Source organism: Eremomyces bilateralis (genome assembly GCF_010015585.1).
Source record: "Eremomyces bilateralis CBS 781.70 unplaced genomic scaffold P152scaffold_11, whole genome shotgun sequence".
Classification (NCBI taxonomy): Eukaryota; Fungi; Ascomycota; class Dothideomycetes; order Eremomycetales; family Eremomycetaceae; genus Eremomyces; species Eremomyces bilateralis.
This window is the reverse complement of record NW_022985077.1, coordinates 685,947-710,911: the sequence shown is the minus strand read 5'-3', so window position 1 is coordinate 710,911 and position 24,965 is coordinate 685,947. Positions and strand designations below refer to the sequence as shown.

The 24,965-nt window shown below is 51.0% G+C and overlaps 9 protein-coding genes across 9 annotated transcripts; 4 read left to right on the top strand and 5 right to left on the bottom strand.

Moving 5' to 3' along the window:
- The first annotated feature begins 1 nt into the window (after position 1).
- On the top strand, positions 2 to 2,209 carry P152DRAFT_46811 (uncharacterized protein). The gene has a single exon (XM_033680808.1). The coding sequence runs from the start codon at positions 345 to 347 to the stop codon at positions 2,073 to 2,075; it is 1,731 nt and encodes a 576-aa protein (XP_033533756.1). The 5' UTR covers positions 2 to 344; the 3' UTR covers positions 2,076 to 2,209.
- A 134-nt stretch (positions 2,210 to 2,343) lies between these two features.
- P152DRAFT_449901 (uncharacterized protein) lies at positions 2,344 to 4,102 on the bottom strand (the record flags this gene model as incomplete). Its single annotated transcript, XM_033678138.1, has 3 exons — positions 2,344 to 2,361; positions 2,414 to 3,926; positions 3,984 to 4,102. 3 exons carry the CDS (start codon positions 4,100 to 4,102, stop codon positions 2,344 to 2,346), a joined length of 1,650 nt encoding a protein of 549 aa, XP_033533755.1.
- Positions 4,103 to 4,469: 367 nt separating this feature from the next.
- Positions 4,470 to 7,036, top strand: P152DRAFT_46936 (kinase-like protein). The gene is made up of 2 exons (XM_033680892.1): positions 4,470 to 4,694; positions 4,742 to 7,036. Exons 1-2 carry the CDS (start codon positions 4,618 to 4,620, stop codon positions 6,870 to 6,872), a joined length of 2,208 nt encoding a protein of 735 aa, XP_033533754.1. The 5' UTR covers positions 4,470 to 4,617; the 3' UTR covers positions 6,873 to 7,036.
- Positions 7,037 to 7,409: 373 nt separating this feature from the next.
- On the bottom strand, positions 7,410 to 9,070 carry P152DRAFT_382408 (mitogen-activated protein kinase MpkA; the record flags this gene model as incomplete). The annotated part of the gene is made up of 6 exons (XM_033675761.1): positions 7,410 to 8,044; positions 8,109 to 8,423; positions 8,479 to 8,545; positions 8,631 to 8,641; positions 8,692 to 8,813; positions 8,958 to 9,070. Coding segments are annotated over 6 exons (1,263 nt in total), but the record flags the coding sequence as incomplete, so codon positions are not given.
- Positions 9,071 to 11,379: 2,309 nt separating this feature from the next.
- On the bottom strand, positions 11,380 to 12,328 carry P152DRAFT_449898 (uncharacterized protein; the record flags this gene model as incomplete). The annotated part of the gene is made up of 2 exons (XM_033678137.1): positions 11,380 to 12,224; positions 12,313 to 12,328. 2 exons carry the CDS (start codon positions 12,326 to 12,328, stop codon positions 11,380 to 11,382), a joined length of 861 nt encoding a protein of 286 aa, XP_033533752.1.
- Positions 12,329 to 14,854: 2,526 nt separating this feature from the next.
- On the top strand, positions 14,855 to 15,938 carry P152DRAFT_482657 (uncharacterized protein). Its single transcript, XM_033681901.1, has 2 exons — positions 14,855 to 15,094; positions 15,393 to 15,938. The coding sequence occupies exons 1-2, from the start codon at positions 14,969 to 14,971 to the stop codon at positions 15,678 to 15,680; spliced, it is 414 nt and encodes a 137-aa protein (XP_033533751.1). The 5' UTR covers positions 14,855 to 14,968; the 3' UTR covers positions 15,681 to 15,938.
- A 47-nt stretch (positions 15,939 to 15,985) lies between these two features.
- Positions 15,986 to 17,873, bottom strand: P152DRAFT_397941 (MFS general substrate transporter; the record flags this gene model as incomplete). The annotated part of the gene is made up of 6 exons (XM_033676434.1): positions 15,986 to 16,128; positions 16,181 to 16,301; positions 16,350 to 16,995; positions 17,056 to 17,143; positions 17,191 to 17,486; positions 17,536 to 17,873. 6 exons carry the CDS (start codon positions 17,871 to 17,873, stop codon positions 15,986 to 15,988), a joined length of 1,632 nt encoding a protein of 543 aa, XP_033533750.1.
- A 2,054-nt stretch (positions 17,874 to 19,927) lies between these two features.
- On the bottom strand, positions 19,928 to 21,216 carry P152DRAFT_418155 (short chain dehydrogenase/reductase). Its single transcript, XM_033677100.1, has 3 exons — positions 20,790 to 21,216; positions 20,437 to 20,694; positions 19,928 to 20,371 (listed from the first exon to the last, which is right to left on the bottom strand). The coding sequence occupies exons 1-3, from the start codon at positions 21,138 to 21,140 to the stop codon at positions 20,111 to 20,113; spliced, it is 870 nt and encodes a 289-aa protein (XP_033533749.1). The 5' UTR covers positions 21,141 to 21,216; the 3' UTR covers positions 19,928 to 20,110.
- A 1,509-nt stretch (positions 21,217 to 22,725) lies between these two features.
- On the top strand, positions 22,726 to 24,551 carry P152DRAFT_437216 (MFS general substrate transporter; the record flags this gene model as incomplete). The annotated part of the gene is made up of 4 exons (XM_033677576.1): positions 22,726 to 23,073; positions 23,180 to 23,690; positions 23,754 to 24,179; positions 24,247 to 24,551. 4 exons carry the CDS (start codon positions 22,726 to 22,728, stop codon positions 24,549 to 24,551), a joined length of 1,590 nt encoding a protein of 529 aa, XP_033533748.1.
- Positions 24,552 to 24,965: the final 414 nt, after the last annotated feature.

The following is a 24,965-nucleotide window of genomic DNA, read 5'->3' as shown; positions in this document are numbered from 1 at the left end:
ATCTGTGTTTGTTCACTGACCGTCTCAAGATGATTCGCTATCTCGGCCGCCAGCTTTTAACCTCAAAACCGCTTGTTGCATAACTATCACTTATTGGGTATTAAGATATTGCACATAGATGGTGTTCACATGGCCTGGCGGTCCTGGTATGTAATAATCAGACTCCTGGAGGCTGGACGCAGATAAGTCCGATACCTGCATGACGATGGCGGTGTTCGACCAGAGAGGCTGTGCAAGGCTTGAACAACCCCCAAGATTATAAGACTCCTAGTCACTGCCTTCGCTTAGCCGTGTCTCATCTCCAATTCAAATGCAAGTCTTTTATCCTTCACCCTTTCTTCACTATGACTGCCGGCGGCCTCGAAGCTCTCGCCGGTCCCGCATCAATCCTCCAGGTCCTGGACGCCTCTGGTCGAATCTTCGCCGGCCTGTATAAGTTCCTCGCGACCATCCATCGATCTTCAAAGCTGATCCCAATACTACGAACGAAACTCGATCGACTGGAGAAACTCCTTACCGATGTCCGCGCGCTGGCTCAAACCTTCCAAGGCTCACCGCTGGGAATCCAGCCTGGTGCCAGGGCGACGTTTGGAAGGCTGAACGATGAGTTGATTGCGTGCAAGGTGGATTTGATGAGCTTGGAGAAGTTTCTCGGATCCGTGTCGAGCAAGTCAGGTCCTAAGTTAGGCAAGAGCAAGGTCGCGTTGTCGAAGAAGCTGGGCTATGTGCTCGACGAAGGGGAGATATCTCGGCTGTCGGCTGAGATTGACGGACATATTGGACGGGTGAATGGTTTGCTGTCCACCCTAGGGAGGACGATCGATGTCGAAATCCATCGACGGATCGAGGCCGCAGTAGATGTTGCGCAGGATGTGAAGCAGAGCACGGCAGCTGAGTTGAAAGAGTTGCACAAGACAATTGAATCAATTGAGGAGCGAGCAGCGGAGAGGGAGCGGAGGCAGAGTGAGCACATGCGTGGAAGTCTAGATGCTCTGAAAGACGAGCTCCAGGAGGTGAAGGAAGCCGTTCTGGAGATTCCATTACGTCCGAATGAGACGCTGTCGCAGGCGCCTACGCGAGTCAACTCCATGGAACCCCCTGACTTCGCGCAAGACCCAGACCTCGTGGTTAAAGAACCCCAACCAAAGCTCACTGCTGATACCTCCAACTCCGCTGCTGCTGCTAACACCGCGACCATCGACGCTGCGGCATTCCTCCACTCATTTTCAGCTCTGCTCCTTACGATGCGCCGGGTCCTCTCTAATCTTGATACTAACTCCATCTACTACCCTCGCTACCTCGAGAAATTCGAGATTCCGAAAAAAGCACAGGACATGCTCCTCCGCACCATCAACCGGCTCTTCTCACGCGTGTCCGCCGCGGCGTCCGAATCGCTGGAATCGACCGACAATTCCGGAACGGACGCCGGGATGATCGCGATGAGGCAGCGTCTTCCGAAGCAGAGGCTCCCGCAAGTCCAAGACATCGAACCTGCGCCATCGAAAAAAACGCTTGCCCGAGGGTTCAAGCAACTGAAATTGAACGTTTCTCAGTCCCCAGAGCTGCATGGTGAGTGGCGGCTGAGCACCCGCGACGGCGTGATCTACGTGCTCATCGAAGGCATACACTCCACGCTCCCCTGGCCGCTCGGCACCGACGACGCGGGCCGCATCAGTCTCTGCTTCGTGCCGAATTCCGGGCTGCACATCCCCGGAATTGCGATCGCACTGATGAAGTGGGGACACGGGAGGCAGTATTCGGAGTCGAACGACACTGTCGATTGCGTGGACTTTGATGCGGTGGTGTCGGCGTTTAATGTGGTAAGGTCGGATGCGCCAGTGTTACAGGCGATTGCGGATGGGGATCTGAAGCAGGTGTTGGGGCTGTTGCGGAGGGGGGAGGTCGGCGCGATGGATCGGGATCGGGAGGGGATGAGTTTGCTGGCGCATGCGATTTCGGCGGGGAATATGGATATGTGTCGGTTGCTATTGAAGATGGGGGCGGATCCTCAGGATGTGCAGAAGTATGAGCAGCTAGCGTTTCAAACGGTGGGGAAATGGCTGGAGTATGTGTGATGTCGCTTGAGGCGATCGGGGTTGTATATTATGGAACTTAGCAAGGCGTTGGGGTTTGGGTGAGGGGGTGCGAATAGGCTGGAACGCCTGCTTTTAGGATACCCATTTGGAATTATGACTACTCGAACGAGATGATCAAATGACTCGAATGGAATTGACTCGGTACGCAATTCATTGACCTCTACATGCATCTACACATAAACATTATGAGTCTGCACCCATAACTCGAGTCGAACACGGTCAACGACTTGAGCATTTCCCCATTCAATCACTGCAGTAGAGGATCCTGTATCATAATTAGCAAATTGCAAACAAGGATCTTGGCACTCGAAACATACCCTGAAATGCTTCTGCATATTCCCTTTCCTTTCCTTGATGGCCAGATACTTACTCCTCTCCTTCTGCTCCGTCCGTCTCGACCTCTTCTCCTCTTCCACCACCTCCCTCTTCTTCTGCCCCGTCACTCCCGTCATCCCAGGCCCGTCATTCGCCCTCGTCAACGCGTCCGAAGGGTGTCCCATCCTCCCACGATGGAACAGCTCCTCCCGACGCTCCCGCCTCGTCAAGGCGCCCGAATCACGGCTATCGTCGGCCGCCTCACCCTCGTCGCCCATGCTGACGTCACCCTCCGCGTCTGCCAAGGCTCCTTGAGCGGACTCGGCAGGACGGTTGCGCCCGCCAAGCCGCTGTCGCCAGACGCGCTGCCAAGAACGGTGGCCAACGCTCTTGCCATTGCCAAGATGCATCTCGACATCGTCGAAGAACACAGCTTTAGGAACGTGGCCGGCGTGGGCACGGGAATGGAAGCCGTCGAGGTTCCTATGCGGACGGGGATCGTCGTGCGTGTGGTGATGATGTTGGTCGAGGGTGGAGTAGCGGTGGGTCTGGTCGATGGCCACGGACGTGATCTCTTCGGTGGGGACAGAGGAGAGGGTGGACGAGGTTTCCCAGGATGCGTGGCTGGCCGCCTCATCTTCTTCGCCAGTGTCTTCGTCTTCGTCGTCGGAATAGGTGGTGGTGAAGTCGTAGAAGTCGCTGATTTCCAATTGCTCGTCTTCGGTGCCAAATGCGATCATGCAGTGTCCTTTGTCTAGCATGTGTGTCTGGCAGGCTTCGGCGGTGCGCTTCAGCGTACCGCAGTAAAGACATTCATTGGCGACATTGATTTTCTCCCGAAGATAAAGGATCAAGCCGGGAAGATCGACCAGGTAATCCTTTTCGGGAATGAACATGCCATGGTACTTCTGCATATGAAGGATGTTCAAATCCACTGTAGGTGAGTACAGATTGCAGAAGAGGCAGTTGAGGAGCGGATCGGCTTTCGCTGGGGATGAGCCTAGAATATTCGACTTCGTATGCAGCACCGTCGCCGGCGAGATTGGATGCTCCGGGCGATCCTCTTCTGGCCCTGCGGAGTGATGTGGTCGGCTTGGTCGTCGTGGCAGTGCATCTCCGCTCTTCTCTCCCAGATTGGTTCCTTTTAGAGTGTCCACCACTTCTGTGAACTCGTCCTCGGCCGCTGGATCCACCTGGTCTTCCCTCACTGTCGATGTCGTCTGCACGGATGCGGAGTCGGTATTGTCCGGAATGGAAAACTCCGAGCTCATCATCGAGTCACCCACGCTACCCGGGCGCATGCGGAATTCATTCTGCCGGTGCTTCTGGCTCGCTAAGTGGTTCTTGTATGCGTTGTCGCTGTAGTACGTCTTCTGGCATGCAGCGCAATCTCTCGTGAACGCCGCCTTGGCAGCGACCGCCGCTTGCGATGCTTTGTTGGCGAGGACCTTTTCCGCAAATATTTCGGACGATAATGGAGGCAACGACGCTATTCTACGCTTCAAGTTGTAACGACTTGGGGCATGTTAGTAGCGTCCTCGAAACATAGGAACTTTCATTGCATATACGTACTGCCAGTCGCTTTGCATATGGCCTCTCTGCGCCTCACTTGTCCTGAAAGCGACCTGACAGGTGTTGCAAGTAAAAGGATGGGAGGCCGGTCGACTCTCCTGGCTAGTAGTGGAAGCCATTTTCCCGAGTGTTCTGGTATATATCGACTTTGGAGTGTCTAGACAAGGAGAAAGAAAGATGATAGGAAGGTCTCTACCCGGTAGCAGGGCTGAGAATAGCCTTGTCCTGTCCAAAATCGGTACTTACAGAAAGTCAAGGGCGGTTTCAGAGAGGAGGGGGAAGAGTGGGATATCTATTCTTATTTTCCCAGTGACGTGAATTGCTGGTGGGTGGCGACTCCAGTCATAGAGACATTTTGTCATCCAATCGGGTTGCCAGGCTGCAAGGCTACAAGATTATGGGATTCACGGAACGTCACGTGCATATTCCATTTGTTGACCAGTTCATTTCTGTCCGCCTTGTGGCCTGAACCTCCCTTTCCGCCATGTCGCCATGTCCTTGTCTGATCAACCTCCGTCATCTGATGCACCTAAAACTGCACTCTGCTGAATGTGTAAACATCGGGAAATGTATCCATCCACGCACTGAATGACCTACATCTTAGCCAGACGGGCTCTTGCCCAGTCGGCATCAAATGGCGAATGAAACACCGCAGAGAAATCATCTCTCCCTGATCCCCTACTTCCCCGCGGAGTCAAGCGAAGTCGTGTTGTAAGTGCCTCGACGTCTCCTCACTGTTCTGATACTCACCTTCACAGACGTCATGGATCATCAGTGGTGGTATACGATCAACGATCGAAGCAGCTCTCGCTGCAAGATGCCTCCAATTCAAGCGCTGTAGAGCTTGCCGATTGTCCCTATTGTCATCGGCCACTTCGAGGAGAGGGATACGACGTCGATGATAATGAAGAGGAAGATGTCCATCCACCGACGCCCGGTCCTGGGTCGGAGGCACAATTCATGAACCCCGCGTACTTTCGCATGCTCCATCATAGCGGTTCCTACTCTGGAGAGACGTCGAGGCCGCCATCCCCTCACCGTGGAATCACCGGGACCCCTTCGGGTGTCCCCGAAGACAGGAAGCGGACGCTTAGAAGCTGGAATAACGATGTCGGTCAAGGGCAACATCATCTCGTCCCACCGGAGGGCTCAGAATTCGTGGGAAGCGCACCGCAGAGTCCTCCTGGTCCACATCATATCTCTTCCACTGCGTTCAGTCAGAACTATTTCAAAACGTTCTTCGTCGAGGAAGGCGAGCTAGGCCGTGGAGGGAAGGGAGTGGTGCTCCTGGTACGTCACGTCCTGGATGGCGTTCATCTCGGCCACTTCGCCTGCAAACGAGTTCCAGTTGGAGACGATCACGAATGGCTGGAGAAGGTTCTGGTGGAAGTACAGCTTCTCCAAAACCTTTCCCATCAGAACCTCGTCTCCTATCGACATGTGTGGCTGGAGGATTACAAACTCACTACATTTGGACCCAGCGTCCCATGCGCATTCATCCTTCAGCAGTACTGTAACGGTGGTGATCTGCTTCATTACATCCTGGATCCTGCAAAAACTCAAGTTACCACACAACAGTTGAAGGAAAGGATGCGGAGACGGTCAAAAGGCCAGCCAGAGCCACCCCATGACCTGAACGGACCTCGAAGGATGCACTTTGATGAAGTGTTCTCATTCTTCAAAGATATCACCGCAGGTCTCCACCATCTCCATGCAAACGGCTACATTCATCGAGATCTGAAACCTAGCAATTGCTTATTGCACAAAACCGGTTCACGAATACGAGTCTTAGTCAGCGATTTCGGGGAGGTTCAAGCCGTCAATGTAGCCCGGAAGTCCAGCGGAGCGACTGGCACGATCTCATATTGCGCACCAGAAGTCCTCCGCCGCGATCCATCCACCGGCGATTTCGGAAACTTCACGACCAAATCCGACATCTTCTCCCTCGGCATGATCGTGTACTTCATGTGTTTCGCCCGATCACCCTACCGTAACGCCGACAACATGCACGAAGAAAACGAGAACGTCGACCGCCTCCGCGAGGAGATCACCCTATGGCCCGGCTTCAATGACTCCCAGCGCCTCCGCGCCGACCTCCCCGACAAGCTCTACAAGTTCCTCCGCCGCCTGCTCTCCCTAGACCCGAGTGCACGACCGGGCACCGAAGAAATCCTCCACGGCATCGGCGCCAGCTCCGAGTTCGAAGATCACCAATCCTTCCCCACCGGCCCGTTCGACGACGTGCGCTCCCGCATCTCCTCCGCGGACTCACCTGCCGCTGGTTCCCCGCTCCGCGGACCACGAAAACCCCAAAGCGCGACGACCGCCTTCCACCCGGCCCCTCGCTCTCCGACGCGACGTCGCGCCTCGAGCCCGCTCGTCTCCCCTGAATGCCCCTCACCCCAGGCGATGGAACGCAGCGGCAGCCTCGGCAGCGTCGTGGTGCGGCCGCGCCTGCTCTCTAAATCACCCTCGCGTTCCCAATCTCGGTCCCGGTCCCTGTCTCCGGGTGCGAGCGGCGCCGACATGGCTCGCCAGTCGTCGACGCAGAGCGCACGACTCATGCTCCCCGCCCCACCGCGTACGACGCCCCTCTTTGAATTCCCGCCGTCGCGCCTGTCACCGGTGCTGCAGACGCTGAGCTTGAGCGTCAAGATTGCGTTCTTCCTGTTCAAGTACGTCTCGCTCACCTCGCCGTGCGCGCCGTACTCGGTGGATCCGAGGATCGCGTATCCGCTGTTGGCTGTGGCTACGCTGGATTTGACGCTAGGGCTGGTGTCGTGGGGCATGCTTGGGTCGATAGGGTTGCTGGGAGTGCATGTTGCGGTGGTAAGATGGGCGTGGGTGGGTAGATGGCTCTGCATGCGTGGTGCTGGGATTATATATTAGAGTAAGAACATGATGGGTAGTATAATCGGCGTTTGAGGCCGTTCTGGGTACTAATGAACGCTCCAAAACTTTTATATTGCGATAGGAGACGCGCCAGGCATACTACTACATCCCCCGGCTCAATAGATCTCGACCAATAATATTTCAGGTACTTCAATGAAAATGGGCGTAAAAGGGACTAGATCTATCCTCTGCTATGAAATGCTGAAGCGGCCAGCGACCCGGCATCCTTCCTCCTTGCCATCATCATTTCGTTTCCATTATCCAAAACGAGCCCCGTTCCCCCAACTATCCAACCAAAAATTAAACCGGCCAGCCAACTTTTACCATGCCTCCTATCCCGATCGACGATAAGAACCGCCTCGGGAAATCCCCGACCACCGCTTCCAATCTTTTCAAACTAGGACTAGATCCATTACGTTGTAGCTCTGTGGTGTATAAATTCCGAACATCCGCGCGCTTATCTCCCGTAAATATCCACCCCTAGCTTACCCTCATTCATGCCCTCATCCGCGCCGCGTCCATCGCCCGCCCCGCATCCATCCCCCTCTGCAAATCCGCCTCCAAACCCTCCATCCCGCCCCCCTGCGCCGCCTCCTGCGGCCTCGGATCCTCGAACCGACTGCGATCCATATTCTCCGGGATCGGCACCTGCCCGCTCTGCGACGGCGCGCCCGGCACCTGGCCCTGCCCGGGGATCGCGACGCCGCCGGGGACCTGGCTGCGGACCTGGCCGCGGAAGCGGGCGACCTCGTGCAGGATCATGCGCTTCATCTCGCCGATGTCGTCGACGACCTCGAAGTGGAAGTCGAAGGGCTCGGGGCACATGGGCTCGTCGGAGGCGTCGTGCCAGATGTGCAGGTATCGATGCTCTAGGGCCGCTTCAACTGAGACGCGGCGGGAAGGGTCGAACGCCAGCATAGCGTCGAGGAGGTCGAGGGCGTCGGGGTTGGCGTTGCGGAAGAGCGCTTGGAAGGAGACTTTTTGCATGAAGGGCAGGTTGCGGACGTAGTCCTGGGCGCGGGGGCTGCCAATGCGGGCGAGCGTCTCTTCGGAGGGCGTGCCGAGGTAGTGCAGAATTTGGTTGAGTTGGTCGACGTAGTCGCGGCCTTTGAAGAAGGGCTTGCCGCCGAGGAGTTCGGCGAGAATGCAGCCGACAGACCACACGTCGACTAGGAGGAATTAGTATGGTTTGCGGGAAGTTGATATGATCGTGGATGAGAGGCTGGCACTCACTCGCTTTCGTGTAGCTCTGGAAACTCAACATGATCTCCGGCGCGCGGTACCATCTTGTCGCCACGTACTCCGTCATATATCCAGCATTCTCCTCAGGATCGATGGAGAACCCGCGAGCCAATCCAAAATCACAGATCTTCAACTCGCAATCGGCATTCACGAGCAAATTACCAGGTTTCAGGTCACGATGCAGCACGTTGGCGCTGTGGATGTATTTGAGACCGCAGAGGATCTGGTAGATGAAGGATTGGAAATGGGCATCGGTGAGGGGTTGGCCGGAGCGGATGATGGCTGCGAGGTCGCATTCCATGAGTTCTGGGATTATGTTAGTTTTGTCCGTAGTAGACATGGGATGGGTAAGAGTCTCGACCTTCGTATAGATAGCACTCGTTGAAGTTGTCTGGTCGAGGAATGTCCATGTCATATAGACAGGTTATCTGAAGTCGTGGTGTGAGCAACGTCTTCAAGACTCGAGGGGGGCTTGGAGCGCTTAATGGGAGGCAGAGCGATTTGGAAACTTACGTTACGATGGCCTGAAGAACGTTAGATTTCATTGATAACGCTCGTTGGGCAGGGAGCTCACCTCTGAAGTGCTGAAGCAGCTTGATCTCTCGCAGCGCTCGCTTGGCGAGAATGCGCTTGCTGAAGACATTGGTGACCTTCTTGATCGCGACACCTTCTCCGGTCTGGTTATTCGTTGCGGCACTACATCACAGTAACATAATCTTGTCAGCTTCGTGGTTTAGAACGTGCTCGACACTGATCAACGTCGGGCATGACTTCAAAAAGGCTCTTTGTGAAAAAGCTCCATGACTTCGGCATATCCGTTGGAGAGAAAATCGCGCATACCAGACAATGCCGTAGGCGCCCTGACCCAACTCCTTGGTCACCGTGTATCTCTCATCCACGATGAATTCCTGGTTGAACACCTTGAATACCTTCCTGCCTTGAAGGTCTGACATATTTGCAAGCAAGTACACGTTACTGCTGACAGCGATACCCCACTATTGGCGCCGCAACTTCACCGGTCAAGATGGAAGCGAACGTCTGGTCAAGGAGAGATCGGAAGCGCGGGAGGTGTTCGTCACAAGTGGATGCGGAATATATGATAGATATCGGAGGAGAAACTGGCCAGAACAGGTTGTTAAATAAGAATGAGGTCAGCCCAAGGTGGTGCGTGATGGATGTGGTGGGCTAAGGGTCGCTCGGCGCTTGGAAAGTTGGAGGGATGACACTGGCAGTTCAGTCGATATTGCTGCTCTGGCTGAGGCGCAAATATGGTAGCAATGGTTAATAAAGTCCGAAATATCGAGAAAGACACTAATCCTCCTCTTAACGATGATCTCGTCGGTATATGAACGGAATGTGACAGTGGAGAAGTTCTCTACAATGATGGGGGGGTGGTGGGATAGATGCACAGGAAGTGTGCTGTCTCCAGTGGCGCCTCCAATGGCGTGGTAGCCTTACCGCTGTCCGCCCTGCTCCTTGCCCCTCTTTTGCCTATCAACCAGCGATTCAGGGCGGTCAAGGAGCGTTGTCACCGACACGCGAGCGATGAACTAGGAGCAATAATGCATCATTTCGGATATTGCAGCCGGAAAGAATAAAAAGGGGCATCATCATCCAGCAGAAGTCGACAAAATCCATAATTGGCATTGCATTGTTGAGGAAGGCGCGATACAGCAAATGGATTAAATGCCTGAGGCATGAAGATGATGATTATTCCTGCCTTATAGGGCAAGACCCTGACCCTGTTAATCAGGCATCAATTACTGTGGGGACATCAATATCCTCTGCTTCAAGTTTCAACCGAACACTGCAGCTGCAAGTGAAAACACAACCACCCCAACTTCGCGCTGATTCTTCGCGATATTAATATTGTCGGACGATCATCCTGTTATTTCCTTCTTCACTCGATATGGTGACATACCGTTCTCTACGCATTAACTCTTTTGAGTCCCTGAGTATCAACCCATCAGTCGAGCACCGAATCAAACATCATATCCCGACGCCAACTATTACAGATCGAGCGTTTGGTGAAGCATTCGTTGGACACTTAGCACATATCAACCCTTCAACTTTTTCTGGATCCACAATACATGCCGGTCGCCTACGAATCGTGTCTGCAGCTCATGGGAGGATTACTCCGTCCTTGGGCGGGTCCACTCGTTATCAGCATTCACGAGGAGAACCTATTCTCCATGTGCTCGCATTCGGATCTGTATAAGGTTCTGGCTAGTGCGTTGTGGGCGTTCAACCCACACAGTGTCCAGGGTTGAATGGCAACGTTTGTTCACGAGATGGTTCATGGTCGAAATTGTGCAACAGTTGCTTGAATTCGGGGAAAATACTCAGTCGGTCTCCGTTTTTAAGTATACACTTGTAGTGGTTGTGTTTGTTCTCCCGCCTATCACATCCTGTCTACGTTCCATTTTCCATTCTAGAACCTGTCGCTACAGGTTTGCAATCTGGGTAATGGTTTAGAGGACTATCCTAGGAATATTCATGTCCATCCTGTCGTCGGTTGTCTGCTGCATAAAGCAGATGCCCCTGGCGTTGTTGCTGGAGACCTAGTGCTCAGCAGAAACCGATCCGTATTGCATACCGTCAATCTCGAGAGAACTGCATCAGCCCAAAGGTGATGTAGATGACAAGCTGGTAGCTGAGGGTATGATACTGCGCACGATCGCTTTTCCGTCTTTTCACTCTGAGCTTTTTCAGGGGAATATGGGTGAGATCAGCGTTGAAGGAGCAGTTCAGAACCACGAGATCTGTATACGGGTTAGGTCACTAACAGAAAATTCCATAGCAAGAAGGATTAGTATACCTTGATCCCAAAGTCTTGGCGTGACTTCTTCGAAGCACCCATATAGTCTTTCTGTGAAGATAAGGTCAGCGAGCAGGTCGATGATCTTCCGCCGAAAGTCGAGACGGATCACTTTGTGTCGAGGAAACTCATTTCCCTGCATGCCCTGTTAACTTGACCGCACCTCCTTAAACTATGGTTGTTTTATTACCTTGTGAATGTGCCAACTCACTAACCTAATCCTCCATACCTCATCCCACTTGTCCCACCGGCAATCAGTCAAATTCTCAGTGCTGGAATCGTACCGTGAACTGCATTTAACACCATAATGCCTCTACACCACACTAGAAACCACACGAACTTGCTTTGGCTACTAGTCCATCGCGCAACCATTGGTGATAGCAGCCCACGGTTTCTCTAGCTGGATAACCTGGACATCTCCCACGGTAGCCTGTAGCTGGTTCTTCAGGAAAGTAGAACCGTAGAAGTTCCAAAGTCTCCGACAAGGAAAACCGCCTTGATCTTGGAACCAATGGTCGATTCAGATGTGCTTTGAAGTTGTCGACAGAGGATGACGGAGCTCGGTTGCTCAAAGACCAGTTGACAAACTCCGCTCACAATGGGTGTGAGAATGGATTTGAGATCGGCGCCTGTGATTTCAAACAAATTTCTCTTGATTCTGGTACTGCTACTATTTCCCAGCGTGGCGCTAGGAAACGAGATGTATTGGCCCTCATCCTGCTCCGAAACAAAGGTGCGCTTGATAGTCTCTTCAAATAGCTTCATTCCTCGAGGATAGTCCGTGGTTCCTTTAATTTGAGAGATCGATGTATCGCCGAGTTGATGGAGGAGCCAATCTTCGAACGCATGGTTGTGCATAATTGAGCCATACAAGTCGCCTGTGCAAGGAACTAGTTCTTTCAACTCAAGCGGGTTGATGTTGAAGGTCTCGTAGGAAATCAGATCCGCCGTTCCTCCGTCGCAGTCGCAATCAATTATAACATCGCCGGCAACCAAGCCAATGCTTTTTTGGGAGTGGATCGTGTAGAGTGCAGCAGTCTCCAGTTCTTTGACAAGTCTCACTGGATAGATTCCTGCATTTGTCGCAGCCATCAGGGTATTGTTTTGCGCCTTCTCGCTCCAGATTCCCGGTACACTGAGCACGTATTCTTTCTCGATCGTGTCAATGTACGCTTTGGAGTATTTTGTTTCAATGACACCAAGTGCATGCTGGCAGATGGCACGGATGTAGTCGTTAGTAACATCGACTGGCGACTTTCCCAGACTTTCAAGAGGCTGCCTCGGCTTGTCTAGGGCAGAAATCAACTCCTCCTACTTCTCGTCGAGCACAAGTTTTATCCCTTGATCGTCATTGTTCTCAACACTGGGGCTTCGTACCCCCAGCTGTAGTCATCATCCTTAGTATACCGGATGAGTGTGGTGACTTTGGGCTCAAGTCGACCTGCATATCTAGGCCAGCTAGTGATAGAGAAAATCTCATCAGGCTTGCTCGTGAAGACATATGCGACACTAAGGATGAATTGTTAGGTATAGCTAAACCAAAGCTGTTGATAGTGATATTTACCCAGAATACGTGGTCCCAAAGTTGATGCCTATCACAGTATCACTAGCTTCTGCGTCCCAGTTGGTGGAAGTACCAGTACCATCGTGACGACTCTATCTAAACGGCATGAGTGATGAATTGTTTCTGAGAAGAGAGGAGTATGGAGCGGGGCTTAATGAGTGATCAGTGGATGGGTGCTGGTGGTAATTAGCGGAGTTCGAATTAGACGCCACTTACTAGGTGATGTAATTGGTGTGGATGGCCCACGTCAACAGTGTGAGATATGAGGGACGAGTGATGACGCAGCAGATGTGAGTACTCTGAGAGTTGGAATTGGCTTATAGGTTCAGATATCAGAAGTGGTGTTCATCTTTGTATGAAAGGGGCAGGTCAAGAGCCCGTTGTTAAGGTGAGACAAATGAAAATCGAATGTGATGAGGCCATGAAAAGGCACATGCACGTAGTAATAACTTACTAGTTAGTACTTCTTACTTATAGGTGGATGGGCGAATACGACCGCAGTGAACACCTAAGGACACAACGGAAAACCTGTGGTTTCCGATTTGATCATGTTCCGTTGACACAATTCACTCGGTGTTCTTTCAACAACGTCCTTTATCACTCACGACTTGCGCTGGCCATCAAGGCCTTAACGCCATCTAAATCGCTCTTGGGTTATATCGTACCGATATGTAGAACTTCAAAAAACCCTCTGAATGCATCAACAGCTTGCCGCCAAAGATACCCGACGACTTGCCGCGTCCCCAATTCGATCCTATCTAAAATTATTACTGACCCACCAAAGAGGAAAGGGGGAGATTGATGAGACGAGCAACGGCATCGTAGACAACCAGAACCCTCTAAATAGGGAATACAGTCGAGCATTCCACCAGTTGATACAAGCCATAGGACGTACCATCCATATGCACGCACCTCAACCAACCCTCCAAATGCCCTCCTCACTCAACACAAACTCGATAACGAGCAGAACCCATGGAAAAGGTACTAATGCACCATCGAAGACCACCAAACTAGTCAAAGGTTAGGCAGGAGTACGATCGCAGCTGGAACTCAACAATATTCAACTGAAAGACGCCGCCAAAGTGAAGGGCCAAGAAAAGAAAGAATTGCAGGACCAGGCTCTTAAATCCCAGCAGAGGATTGATGAACTCGACCATATCATCCTGAATTTGTGCGCACGGAACGAAATGGACGTCATATACGACAATGACGTGATTCAAAGAATACAACCTTCTCTTTCAAGCGATCAGGAATTTGGTTTACTGGTACATAGATAATAAATCAGTTTGCGCTTGCCCACCTCAATGGATGCCGCTCTTCAGAATCCCACTGGTCGATTTTACACTGAAGCATCGAAGGAGTCTTCTTCGTGGGGAGATTTCGGGGTAAGCCTGGCACAATATTTCCACAGGGACCGTCCTCAATTCGGATTCCCTGCCAGGTACGATGGCCCATTTGCCCAAATAGAGAGGAAGATGAATTCCAACCCTGAAAATACGTGTCAGAGAACAGGCCTGCGCAAATTGTGCTAACTATGATAGCCTAACTAGTCCCCAAAGACGACCTAATTTCCTGGAGAGCCCAAAGCGCGAAGTTAGCAAGAGAAATAAATCCTTCGCTCGAAATCCCTATTGTCGAGAGGTTGTGTGAAAAACTAGACTACTTCGTGGCCCCTTTTCTTCCTGCAGTTGGCGAGGATGGGGAGCGCAAACGGAGAATCGTTGACGAAAGTGTGTCAAAGAGCACCTAGCTAGCGTTGCTCTTCCGGCGTTCAAATATCGAATACTCCTGAACGCAGACCGAAACAGAACTCCGAAAATTCGTGAAGTTCAAGGGCAGCTACGAAATCACAAACACCTCCTTAGGAGACTCCTCAGGTGGCAGGGACGAAGCCTCGGTTATCATTGGCGGGATTGTCACAGGTGGAGGGTCAAAGGGACGTCTCGACACCGAACCGATCATTGTGCATCCTGCAGAAATTCTTCTCTTCAAAGATACAGGCAGGACCAGCCGTCATGGATAAAGCAGTTCCAGCACGCGGTTTGGAGGAAACGAATGAATTCGCGAAACCGCAATCTGCAGGTTGGAGGAGTATGTCTATCGGAATGGGAGAAAAGGGAGCCCCAGAAGGGATTGGAGGCGGAGAGGGTAGTACTATACGCGATGGTATTTCTTACTCCGGAAATGATATCAGTTACCGGCAATAGTTGTGGCCTTTTGAGCAACCGGAAATAAAACCAAAAATGATTCGAAGTTGTCAAAAAGCTCAGCATGCTGCAAGTCACGTGGCATAGAACGTCCCCTGAGCGATGACATCATTTGGACTGAAGCAACTGAAAATCCATAAGTTGGCCACCCGACAGTCCCTGTTAAACCAAAAGGATCTTCGTAATGAAATATTTGGAATTTAAACCTATCTGATTTGTTCGAAACTGAAGTACAGTGTCTGGAAATCAAAAGAAGTTGACAATGACAGCCAGTGGGAAAGAAACCACAAAGAGAGACGCAACCTCCCAGCAGGTTGCAGCGCGGTCCCAAGAAGAGCTGGGGCAGCATATAGAACAAGAAGAGCATTACTCAAGTGCGAACGCGCAGGTAGGCATTTCTATCCTTTCATATGTTTTGGGTTTTCGGAATCAATTTTTTCAAAAGGGCTACAGTAGTTCGAGAGTATGGGAGCAGAGCGTTACCGGCTGCTCGCCGATGGCCAGTCCAGGACTAGGTACTCAGACGGCGAAGGAAGAGTGCAATTCCAGTCCTTATTTCCATCACAAGTCCTCCTTGTTTCTCCGCACTGCACTTCCCAATGTACCCCTTTCACTTCGATGTCAAAGGGCACTAAAGACAGTGACCAGCACTAGATTAAAGGCAACCACTAACTAAGCATTCACAGGCTTCTGTCAACCTCAACATCTTCGCCGCTCTTTCCGGCGCTTTCTCATCAAAAACGAAAAAAAAAACCAAATCCACCCCCAATAAGGACAGATCCACCACAGACCGTAGCACAGAGGAGAATCACTCAGTCGGCCACGCACGGGGTGTTGGGTTTGCCAACATGAATGCGGCGGCTGCTGCGGAGGCGAAGGAGGGACGAAGAAATATTAAGCAGAGAGCGGAGATGGAAGGGCAGAGGATGGTGGAGGCGAGGGTTGATCATCTTGGGATTGAGGGGCCGAAATGATCGAGTTCAGGGGTATGTCGGGAATGGAGCTTCGGGGTCGGCGTTGTATCTTTAGGGGATCAGGCGGAAATATTTTTTGACGCTTGAGACGATTTTCAGGGATCCTAGAAGGGAGAGAATTGAAAGGAAAGGACTTTCGGGTGGGTTCCTCTTACGTCGGTAACGCTACCCGAGGCGAACTTGGAACTGCTAAACTGTGCGATATGATTGACGAAAACGATGTCTTCTATTCTCTCCATGTATACTCGTCTATCGTCTAAAAGGGTATAATAACATAGCTCTGCATGTTCGATCTTCTCAGCAGTTCATCCAAACTTTTGAATTTCATATTTAGATCTCACGCGGATCCGTGATCCGTATTTGAAGAATATCCAAGGAATTGGCATCATCGCCACCGAAATGAACCCTAGCAAACTGGTGGCCCAACCAATACCAAGACTCGTGTACACTTTGACAAAGGTTAGTCAAAAGAACTTTTGAGGTAGCAAAACTAGACTGACTTTGTACGATGAACAACGGGAACACGGAACCAGCACTGTATCGAAGGATGCCGTTCGCTGCCATGGCTGAAGCACCATTGAGGGGACCGTAGATGTCGATGAGGTATAGACCCGATGTAATCTACAACCAATTAGATACTAGAGAATGGATCTCAACACAGGGACTTACGAATATGGACACATTACCCCAGGCAAACGGAATGGATGCGAGGATGGGACTTATCCAATGGACTTCCGGCCGAGCTGTCCAACCCAACCAGAACAACCCGATCGGAATGGCAATGCTTCCTATCATGGCCGCATATAGTCTATGCTCTGGAGCCACGGTATGTCTTCCTTCCGCAACCGATTTCACGTGTAACTTCTGGTAAATGGTCTGGTCGAATATAATGCAGGTTATGCAACCAAACACAACTCCCACGCCAATACCGAGGAACGAGAGGCCGACCTGCGAGATTGAGAACCCGTACACTAAGGGGAAAATGAGCGGGAAGGCCGCGAAGAAGCTGAACAGGACTGCGAACGCGAACGCATTATAGATGGATAAGAGCGAGACGATCGGTTCCATCAGCAGCATGTGCAATGGCTGGAGGACGGTCGTTGTAAGGATGAATTTCACACCTTCAAGCCCCGGTGGGAGCCCCCGTGTCGGACCAGGAATGTTCAACTTCTTGGCCCTTGTTCTGAGGATGGATTTTTTGTAGGTCTCCTTCATTGGTATGGAGAGAGTGTAGGCGACGACTCCGAAAAAGAGTGTGGTCCATTGCGTCCAGCGCCAGTCTTTGTACTGAGCCACAAAGCCACCGATAATCGGGCTGTCACGCATGGTGTCAGCATCATGGAATATATCTGAGAAGAGTACTGAAGGAACGTACCCGAGGGATGGTCCTAGGAATGGACAGGTAATAAAGAGACTCGTAGCTACAGCGCGGATATGCGGAGGCCATAGATCTGCATTGGTCCCTATATCAATTAGTTGTCGATCTTCCCGCTCAGTGCTGGCCTCTTACCTGCTCCAACAGCCAACACAGCAGACCCTGCAGTGCCGGCAAAGAACCGACAGACACAAAACGCAACGAAAGTTTGTGAGAAACCGGCTCCCAGAGTGAAGAGCATCGAGACTGGAAGAGTTACACGATATACAATCCGCCTCCCAAACGTCTCGGAGATTGGCGCGGAGATCATCGGTCCGAAGGCAAGGCCAAGGGTATAGAAGGTTAGAGGCAAGATTGCGACGGTCCTACTGATGTTGAAGACCTCGATGATCTCGGCAATGGCAGGAGTATAGACGGATGTGCCGAATGTTCTAGGAATTGTTAGGGGGTAAAGCCAATGGAAGTCGAGAATACACTTACGTCACAAATGCAAATAATGCCGGTGGAAATGCGTGGTATGACCGAAGCAGTAAACTCCAGTTGTGAGGGTTTTCGGGATCATCTGGTCCTGTCCAGTCTAGAGCTGTTACTGTCCTCGCCACAGGTTGGCCATGGCCGTTTGAGCGAGTTGTTGCCGCCTTTTCGAGATCATGTCCTCCTTGATCTGCTTCTCCTATTGGACGTATGGCTTCCAACGTCGGGGTAGACGGCCCCTTCCGAGAGGCATTGGCCTCGACGTCTTTACCCTCCTGGGGAGATGCTTCTTCTTCCGATGAGGAATCCGATAAGGGGAGTTCGAGTGCTAGATGGTCGTGCATTAAGATGATCTTTCCAAGGAAATATAGATTGTGGCTTGATATGTAATGCGCAATGGAGTGTAGGGATTGTTTGATTTCGTTTCTCAAGCAAATAAACCGTTTGATAAGGTGTCTAAGGTGGAGAGGGATATTTTATATCAACTCTAAATGCAGCGGATGAGAAACCATTGATAAGTAATGTAAAAGGGCACTAGAACTGAATACCGCGGATGAACTTTCAAAGAGGAGGCGTAACGTTATGCATTTACCGTACTCGCAAGCAATCGTTTCGAAGTACGGAGTACAACGCTGTCAATAATAGCAGCTAACTGACTAGAAAAGACACTAAACAGGCGAAAACGGGAATCATGATATGTCAACCGAGGGTGCTCTGTATCGGCTCTACAGGTCTCCCCTCTGTTCAGTAATCCCACCCATCGAACAGAAGATTCGGCGCAGCTGGATCTGCGGCTAGCTCGACGGCACGGCAACCGTCGGTGGAACACCTACATAGTTAGGCCAAGATGTAGAAGGGCGTATTTCGAACGATGACAACTTTGATAGATAATCTGAAAGTCATGAACAAAGAAAAATCCTAGCATAAGCTCGGATACAGAGTTAAATATGAGACAGGTCGCATGTCAGACATCTAGGAACATATGAGTATTCCTTGATGGATATTCGCATGCGATAACCAACCAGTCGGTTGCAGCTATTACTGTGGGTCGCAAATTCAAGAAACTGTTACTCGGTCCGGAATAGCTGCGATTACATTTGTTGGAAGTTGAAGTTGGAGAACGACTATGGTACTAAGACCGAAGATCGGATGTAAATATCTCCACTCCCCCACGTCGAGCCGATTGGACGGCCACATCCACATCCGGCCTCCGGGGGAAAGCTAATTAGACCTCATGGTCAACCTCATCTACATTCATCACGTTGAGGTATGGAGGCATATCATACCGAGTTCATTGCTTCATTCATCAATATGGCGATCTCATTTGTCTGAGATATGGGTTGGAAAAGCCGGTGATAGCTGCCTATTGGCTGGAGAATGGCATAATAATTCACCACCTTCCAAAAGTCTATTTATGCGCTTTGTACTCGTACATCTACCTGTTTACATGATGAAGTTGAGCGTAAATGCCGCTTCGAGACACCCTTAACCCCTTCATCTTTCTTCAAGTTCGAACAGTGGTGCACAATAAAAGCTCCGCGGTCCACCTTTCCACCCCAAGTCCAAGTCCACAACCTCCGCGAACCCTAACGCAGCGTTTTCAGATGATATGTTTCCATTATTGCAGTCCTCTAATGCGAACAGTCCGCAATTGAGTGGCAGCTGCGGCCCAAAGCTGAATGGGGTTGTGTCACCGGGGAATAGCGTCGACCGCGTCCGGTCGCTGAAGTTGCAGCATGTTGACAATGGACAAGATAGCTGGACACAGGGCGGCGATGATCGGATTGATGAGCAGAGCATGATCTAAGGATCATTAGATGATGAAGACGGGTTTGTGATGTAGTTGTCTTACTTGGGCAACCCTTCCAGCCTCGAGGAGCCTTGGATGCACTCGCCGCATGGAGAACGAGGGTGAAAATGGTATTGCCGCAACCGTCTGAAGGATTGATATTATTGATAGGACCGCGAAGGTTAGTTCATGTATTCTGGCTCCCAAAATCCACTTTGGAAGAGCCATAATGGTTACCTCGCAGTGTGTTCTCGATACATGCCATCTAGAAGATATATAGCTCTGAGAAGAGGTGAGCTTATCTAGAGTCCATGGAAATTTTAGGAGAGCCCCAATATATAAGAAAAGACATGCATCATGGACTAGAAAAGACGCTCTGTTTCAGCCTCGCTGACATCTTGAACGTGTCTAGCGCCCCTATAAATTTACGGCATTATGGTCAAGGGAGCGATATTACGTTCAGGATCCAAAACTTCCTTAAACTGATACCATAGTGCTCTCATCTCATTCGCTCTATGGCTGCAGGGAAAATGTTTAACCAATCAAAAATACTATTATAGTATCGCCGTTCCTGGCTTCTATTGTTTTTCCACATCTACGCGCTGATGTGGATGATACTCATGAAACATGGCGCATCTCACCCTGGAAGGGCGCTTAGTGCCACCGCGTTTCAATGAAACAGTAAGAGCACTATATTCTGTACACAAAACTTCTTTCCTTTCTCTCGTTTCTATTGTGGTTTTCCCAACTGTTTACATGGAGTCCATAGCCAGACGAGTTTTCAAGCCATAATCACAAATCCATCTTTGCCATCGACTCCTCTGCCTCTTTCTTCCATTCCGGTCTCCATCTCGTCAGTGGCGGCCGGCCGGAAATGATATCCCATGCACTCCACGCTATCCGCTTTTTGTCCGTTTCTTCATTGACATCATCATCAGGACAAAGGATATAGAACTTGTCCTCCGCCATTTTCTTGAACATATAGTCCGCTACTTGATCGGGACGCCATGCCCCTGTGGGCTTTTCAACCGTACTGTCTGGACCACCACCAGACTATGAGGCAAGCTCATGTTAGCAAAGCACGTCTTCTTCAGATAAAGGGCGGTTAATCAACTTACCAGCCCTGTGAACGTCCATCCAGGGACCAGCAGGTGGACGCTTGTCTTCGAGTCGCGTAGATCATAGCCGAGCTGCTCCGCCAGCGACTTGACGGCCGCTTTAGACGCATTGTAAGCTGGGTTTCCCGGGGGGTTGGTGATGCCCTGCTTGCTTCCTGTGATAACGATGGCGGTTGGCTTCTTCGCTGACGCCTGCTTCACGACAGGGAGGAAGGTATTGATCCCGTTTATGACGCCGAAGAGATTAGTTTGCAGGATCTACGCCACCATGGTACTGCAATCAGCCATTGCCGCCCAAGGAAGAAAAAAACCGAACGAAAATGTTGTGGCAAACTACGATTAGGAGAACTCACTTTGGAGAAATACTCATTATCCTCCCAACCCCCCTTCGCAACCGTTCCGGCGTTGAGCACCAAAAGCTCAATACTCCCAAACAACTCCGCCGCATCCCGCTTCAAGCTATCCCAGTCACTCAGTTTCGACACATCATATGTCGCTACCATAACCGAGCGGTCCCCAAAGTTCCCGCCCGTCAGTTCCGTCTTGGCGTTTACAAGAAGCTCCGCGTTCCGGTCGATTAGATAGACATTCATCCCATGGCTCTTGCAGAGCTTGGCGATGGCAAGGCCGATGCCAGACGCGGCGCCGGTGATGAGCGCGGTCGAACCGGGGGCGAAGACGGGATGAGAGGATGGATTTGACATGGTGGGAACCTAGCTTTTGCGTCGATTATGTTGATTCTTTTCACCGGACAATATCTTGACGAAGTCTGGATATTCAAAATGATTGATACAATGCTGGAGAGGTATTGTTTTTATATCACGACTCGGAGATTGGCCCGGAGATAAAATACAGCGGGGTTTTAGGTGCTTACCCCTCCGCATGCTGCCGTCACGCACCGGTCATGCCAACACGATGCAAAGTACAAGTAACGTTGAACTGCTGTAGTTTAGTTATACATATATCTTAACTCGTCCTTTGGATAGTTATGATTTCCTGTTTGGCTAATATGTATTGCATCTACGGATATACTCTGAGACACAGCGATAGTAGCACGCGTGATTAGTTCTCTAGAGAGCACAGCAGGCAGCGCCAATGTGTTCTTGTCGGTCATCGCAGTGCAAGACTCATGATTGTCCCACCGACCTTATTAGCTCGGTCGACATTTCTCCTCACGGGTCAAGATTCAGATCTGCTAAGTCTCCGCGAATGCAAGTCGAGGATTTCTAGGTAGCAAGACGGTCTTCTTTTTCGAATAGAATTAGATTCGATGCCGCCGCACAGAAAAAGTTATCGGAAGACTGGGAGACGTCTTCCAGTAATCAGCACTGCTTTCTGACGATATACCTGCAGTAGGGGTAATATTGCATCCTAACCGAACAAGTCAGATCTTGGACTGGAGTCGTAATAGCTGAATTTTGACTTTGAAAAAGAAGCATATGTATGCTGTGATTGACTTGAAAACGAAACATTGACTTCGAAACTGGTGACACTAGTTGACGAGCAAGGAGAATATAGTCCTGCCAATGTAGGATGACCGGCTCAAGCTCAAATTTGCTTATCGATAACGCAACTTCATTCCAATGAGAGATGGTCCAAGCTAGACACGGGCAACACGAGAATATACAGCCTGGTCAAGCCACACGTCCAATCCTTGTTGACGGACGAGATGCCGGTAGTTGGATCTGTCAGAGGGACCCGTGAAACTCCTGTCATCCTTTGGAATGGATGGAGGTTCGTGTTTGATGAATAGAATAGGAGATGTTGAAGTAGGATGGAGTATTCCGTACATTCTAGTCAGTATCACAGCGCAGCGGACCGTCCCATGATATGTATCGGCGTCGAACTCATCGAAGAGGGAGGAGCTAGAAAGGTCAGACGCGACAATTGGTGGAAGTGGCCGAGGTTTCCTGCAGCTGCAGAGTTTCCAGAGTTGGTTAGCGTGGTAGCTATTGCATCAGCGACTGAAGCCTCCACTCACCACGCCCCAGGAAGCATACGCTCGTAGTGCAATTGTGCAATCTCCCATTCTCTATTAAATCTATGACCGGGAAAGGCAGGCCTGTATTTTTTGAGGGAGAAGACCTCCTACATAGTAAATGACTGTTTACACAAAATGAGTCAGACTATCTCGATTTTTTCCCTATGTTAAATCCTTGCAATTGATCCTGCCGCGGCGATGAATTGATTTTTACGTTCAATTGTTCCGAGTGGAGCCTGGTTCCCAAGAGGAAGTCCAAGTAGCAGCGATTCGTGGTTTTTCTTCTCAATTGAAATACCAGTTTCATAATGGCCTCCCAATCGAAGAACGCAACGGCCAAGCGGCGTCGAGTGTCGGCCGTAGATGAGGTAACGCCTCTGCTTGCAGCATCGGAAGAAGGACCTACGACTCAAGCCAATGCAGAGGCTTTCGAAGACCATGGCGAACTTCAACCAAAGTCTGGTGCTCGTACGGTGGATCAAGGTCAGGACGATGAGGATGATACGCCGCTGCCATACGGGCAGATCATCGTCCTCTGTTATGTGAGGATGATCGACCCCCTCACGTTCTTCGTCATCTTTCCGTTCGTGAGCCAGATGATCTTCGATACGGGGACGGTTAGGGAAGTAGACGTGGGCTTTTGGAGTGGATTGATTGTAAGTTTGAAGTATTCATAATGCGTACCTAAAACAACGGTGCTCAGTCCATCACAAATCGCAAGGATTTTCACCTTCCGGAGCCGAAACGGCTAACGCCTCATAGGAATCTCTTTTCTCCCTCACCCAAATGAGTTTCATGCTCCTTTGGGGCTGGCTCTCCGACCGCGTGGGCCGCAAACCGACTCTTGTCTGCGCCGCGTTCGGCATGTCCCTCGCAGCCTCACTTTTCGGATTCTCTCAATCCGTGACTCAAATGATCGTCTTCCGATGCATCGCGGGAGTGTTCTCCGGGACGATCGTCACGGTGCGCACGATGATCACCGAGAACAGCACTCCGAAGACCCAAGCGAGGGCGTTCAGTTGGTTCGCGTTCTCGGGGAATTTAGGCATCTTCCTGGGGCCGCTCATCGGTGGGGCATTGGCAAATCCAGCGGATCAGTTTCCGAGCCTGTTTAGGGGAACGTTCCTCGAGACGTATCCATATGCGCTCCCGACGATTTTCACTGGGATTTTCGGATTATCCGCGACGCTTACGTCGCTGCTGTTCGTTAAAGAAACCCTTCCACCGAGGCAAAAGAAGCCTCTGATTGAAGAGAACGGGTCCACGAACTCAAGTGCCCAACCCACCGTCAACACAAATGCACCAGCGCAATCCAATGGCTCCACGCCATCCCAAGCCAGCAACGAACCTCAACAGCCCGACACTCTCACCACTCTCCAAATCCTCCGCTTCCCTGGCGTGACCCCCGTCCTCTCCGTCTACTCCCTCGTCTCGCTCTGCGCCCTCGCCTACACCGCCATCTGCCCCGTCTTCTGGTTCACCCCGCCTCACCTCGGCGGCTTCGGGTTCCGCCCCGTTCAGATCTCCATGCTGCTCGCCGTCAGCGGCGTCAGCCAGGCGCTGTGGATCCTGATCGTGTTTCCGCCCCTGAACAGACGCCTGGGGACGATCGGCGTGCTGAAGCTGGCCTCGTCGTGGGCGCCGTTTCTGTATCTGGGGTTTCCTGGGGCGAGTGTGTTACGGCGGATGGGGTATGAGACTGCATTTTGGATCGTGGTGTTTATTGTGATGATTATTGGCTCGGGGTTTAGTATGACGTTTAGTATGTATTCCCCTTTCTTATGCATGATATTGCTGCGTTACGTGGATGGTGTCTAACTATGTACTAGCCGGCGTCCAGCTCGCACTGAATTCCATCTCCCCGTCCACGCGGAGTTTAGGGACGCTGAACGCGCTCGCCTTGATGATAGTGGCGGGAATCCGGGCGGTTGCCCCGGCCGCGTTTTCCAGCATCTTTGCACTCGGCGTGCGGCGTCAAATCCTTTGGGGGTATTTTGCCTGGGCCTTCCTGTTTGTAATGGTAATTGGGCTGAGAGTTCTCGTTGAATATATGCCTCCGAAGGCGAATGGTTATCGGGAACCCAAGAAGAATCGAGTGGTCGAGGAGGAGAGTCGGGGAGCAGGAGGGTCATGATTCACGACGTAGATGTTCGTAAACACCTTGGGATCGTCTGGAAAAGTTATCTATAGTTATTGGTAGAACCATAGAAATAGATTAGATATCAATCTGGTTTGATATGATCATACAGGGTAGTAAGCTGGTAACTATATGATTCTTACATCTAAGTTAATGTTAACTACCATACTTTTTGCATCTTAATATTTAGCAGTCAGGAACAGCCAGCCAAATGCCATTATTAAATCTTTGATGTTGACACCGTCAGTAAATATGAGAGAACGTGCTATATATAGCCATATATGTCGAGATATATCAACAAGGACACGGCACGATAATATCGGCAAGATAATATGGACAAGGACACGGCAAGACCAATCCAAAGCGGTCTTCCAGATCCCCTGTCCAAGCAAAGGAGAGACCGGTATCGAC

Coding starts and splice junctions, on each gene's coding strand:
- P152DRAFT_46936 (XM_033680892.1), top strand. CDS start 4,618: ATGGCGAATGAAACACCGCAGAGAAATCATCTCTCCCTGATCCCCTAC. Junction 4,695..4,741: donor GAGTCAAGCGAAGTCGTGTT/GTAAGTGCCTCG, acceptor TCACCTTCACAG/ACGTCATGGATCATCAGTGG.
- P152DRAFT_482657 (XM_033681901.1), top strand. CDS start 14,969: ATGACAGCCAGTGGGAAAGAAACCACAAAGAGAGACGCAACCTCCCAG. Junction 15,095..15,392: donor ACTCAAGTGCGAACGCGCAG/GTAGGCATTTCT, acceptor AAGCATTCACAG/GCTTCTGTCAACCTCAACAT.
- P152DRAFT_418155 (XM_033677100.1), bottom strand. CDS start 21,140: ATGTCAAATCCATCCTCTCATCCCGTCTTCGCCCCCGGTTCGACCGCG. Junction 20,695..20,789: donor ATAATGAGTATTTCTCCAAA/GTGAGTTCTCCT, acceptor ATGGTGGCGTAG/ATCCTGCAAACTAATCTCTT. Junction 20,372..20,436: donor GATGGACGTTCACAGGGCTG/GTAAGTTGATTA, acceptor CTTGCCTCATAG/TCTGGTGGTGGTCCAGACAG.
- P152DRAFT_46811 (XM_033680808.1), top strand. CDS start 345: ATGACTGCCGGCGGCCTCGAAGCTCTCGCCGGTCCCGCATCAATCCTC.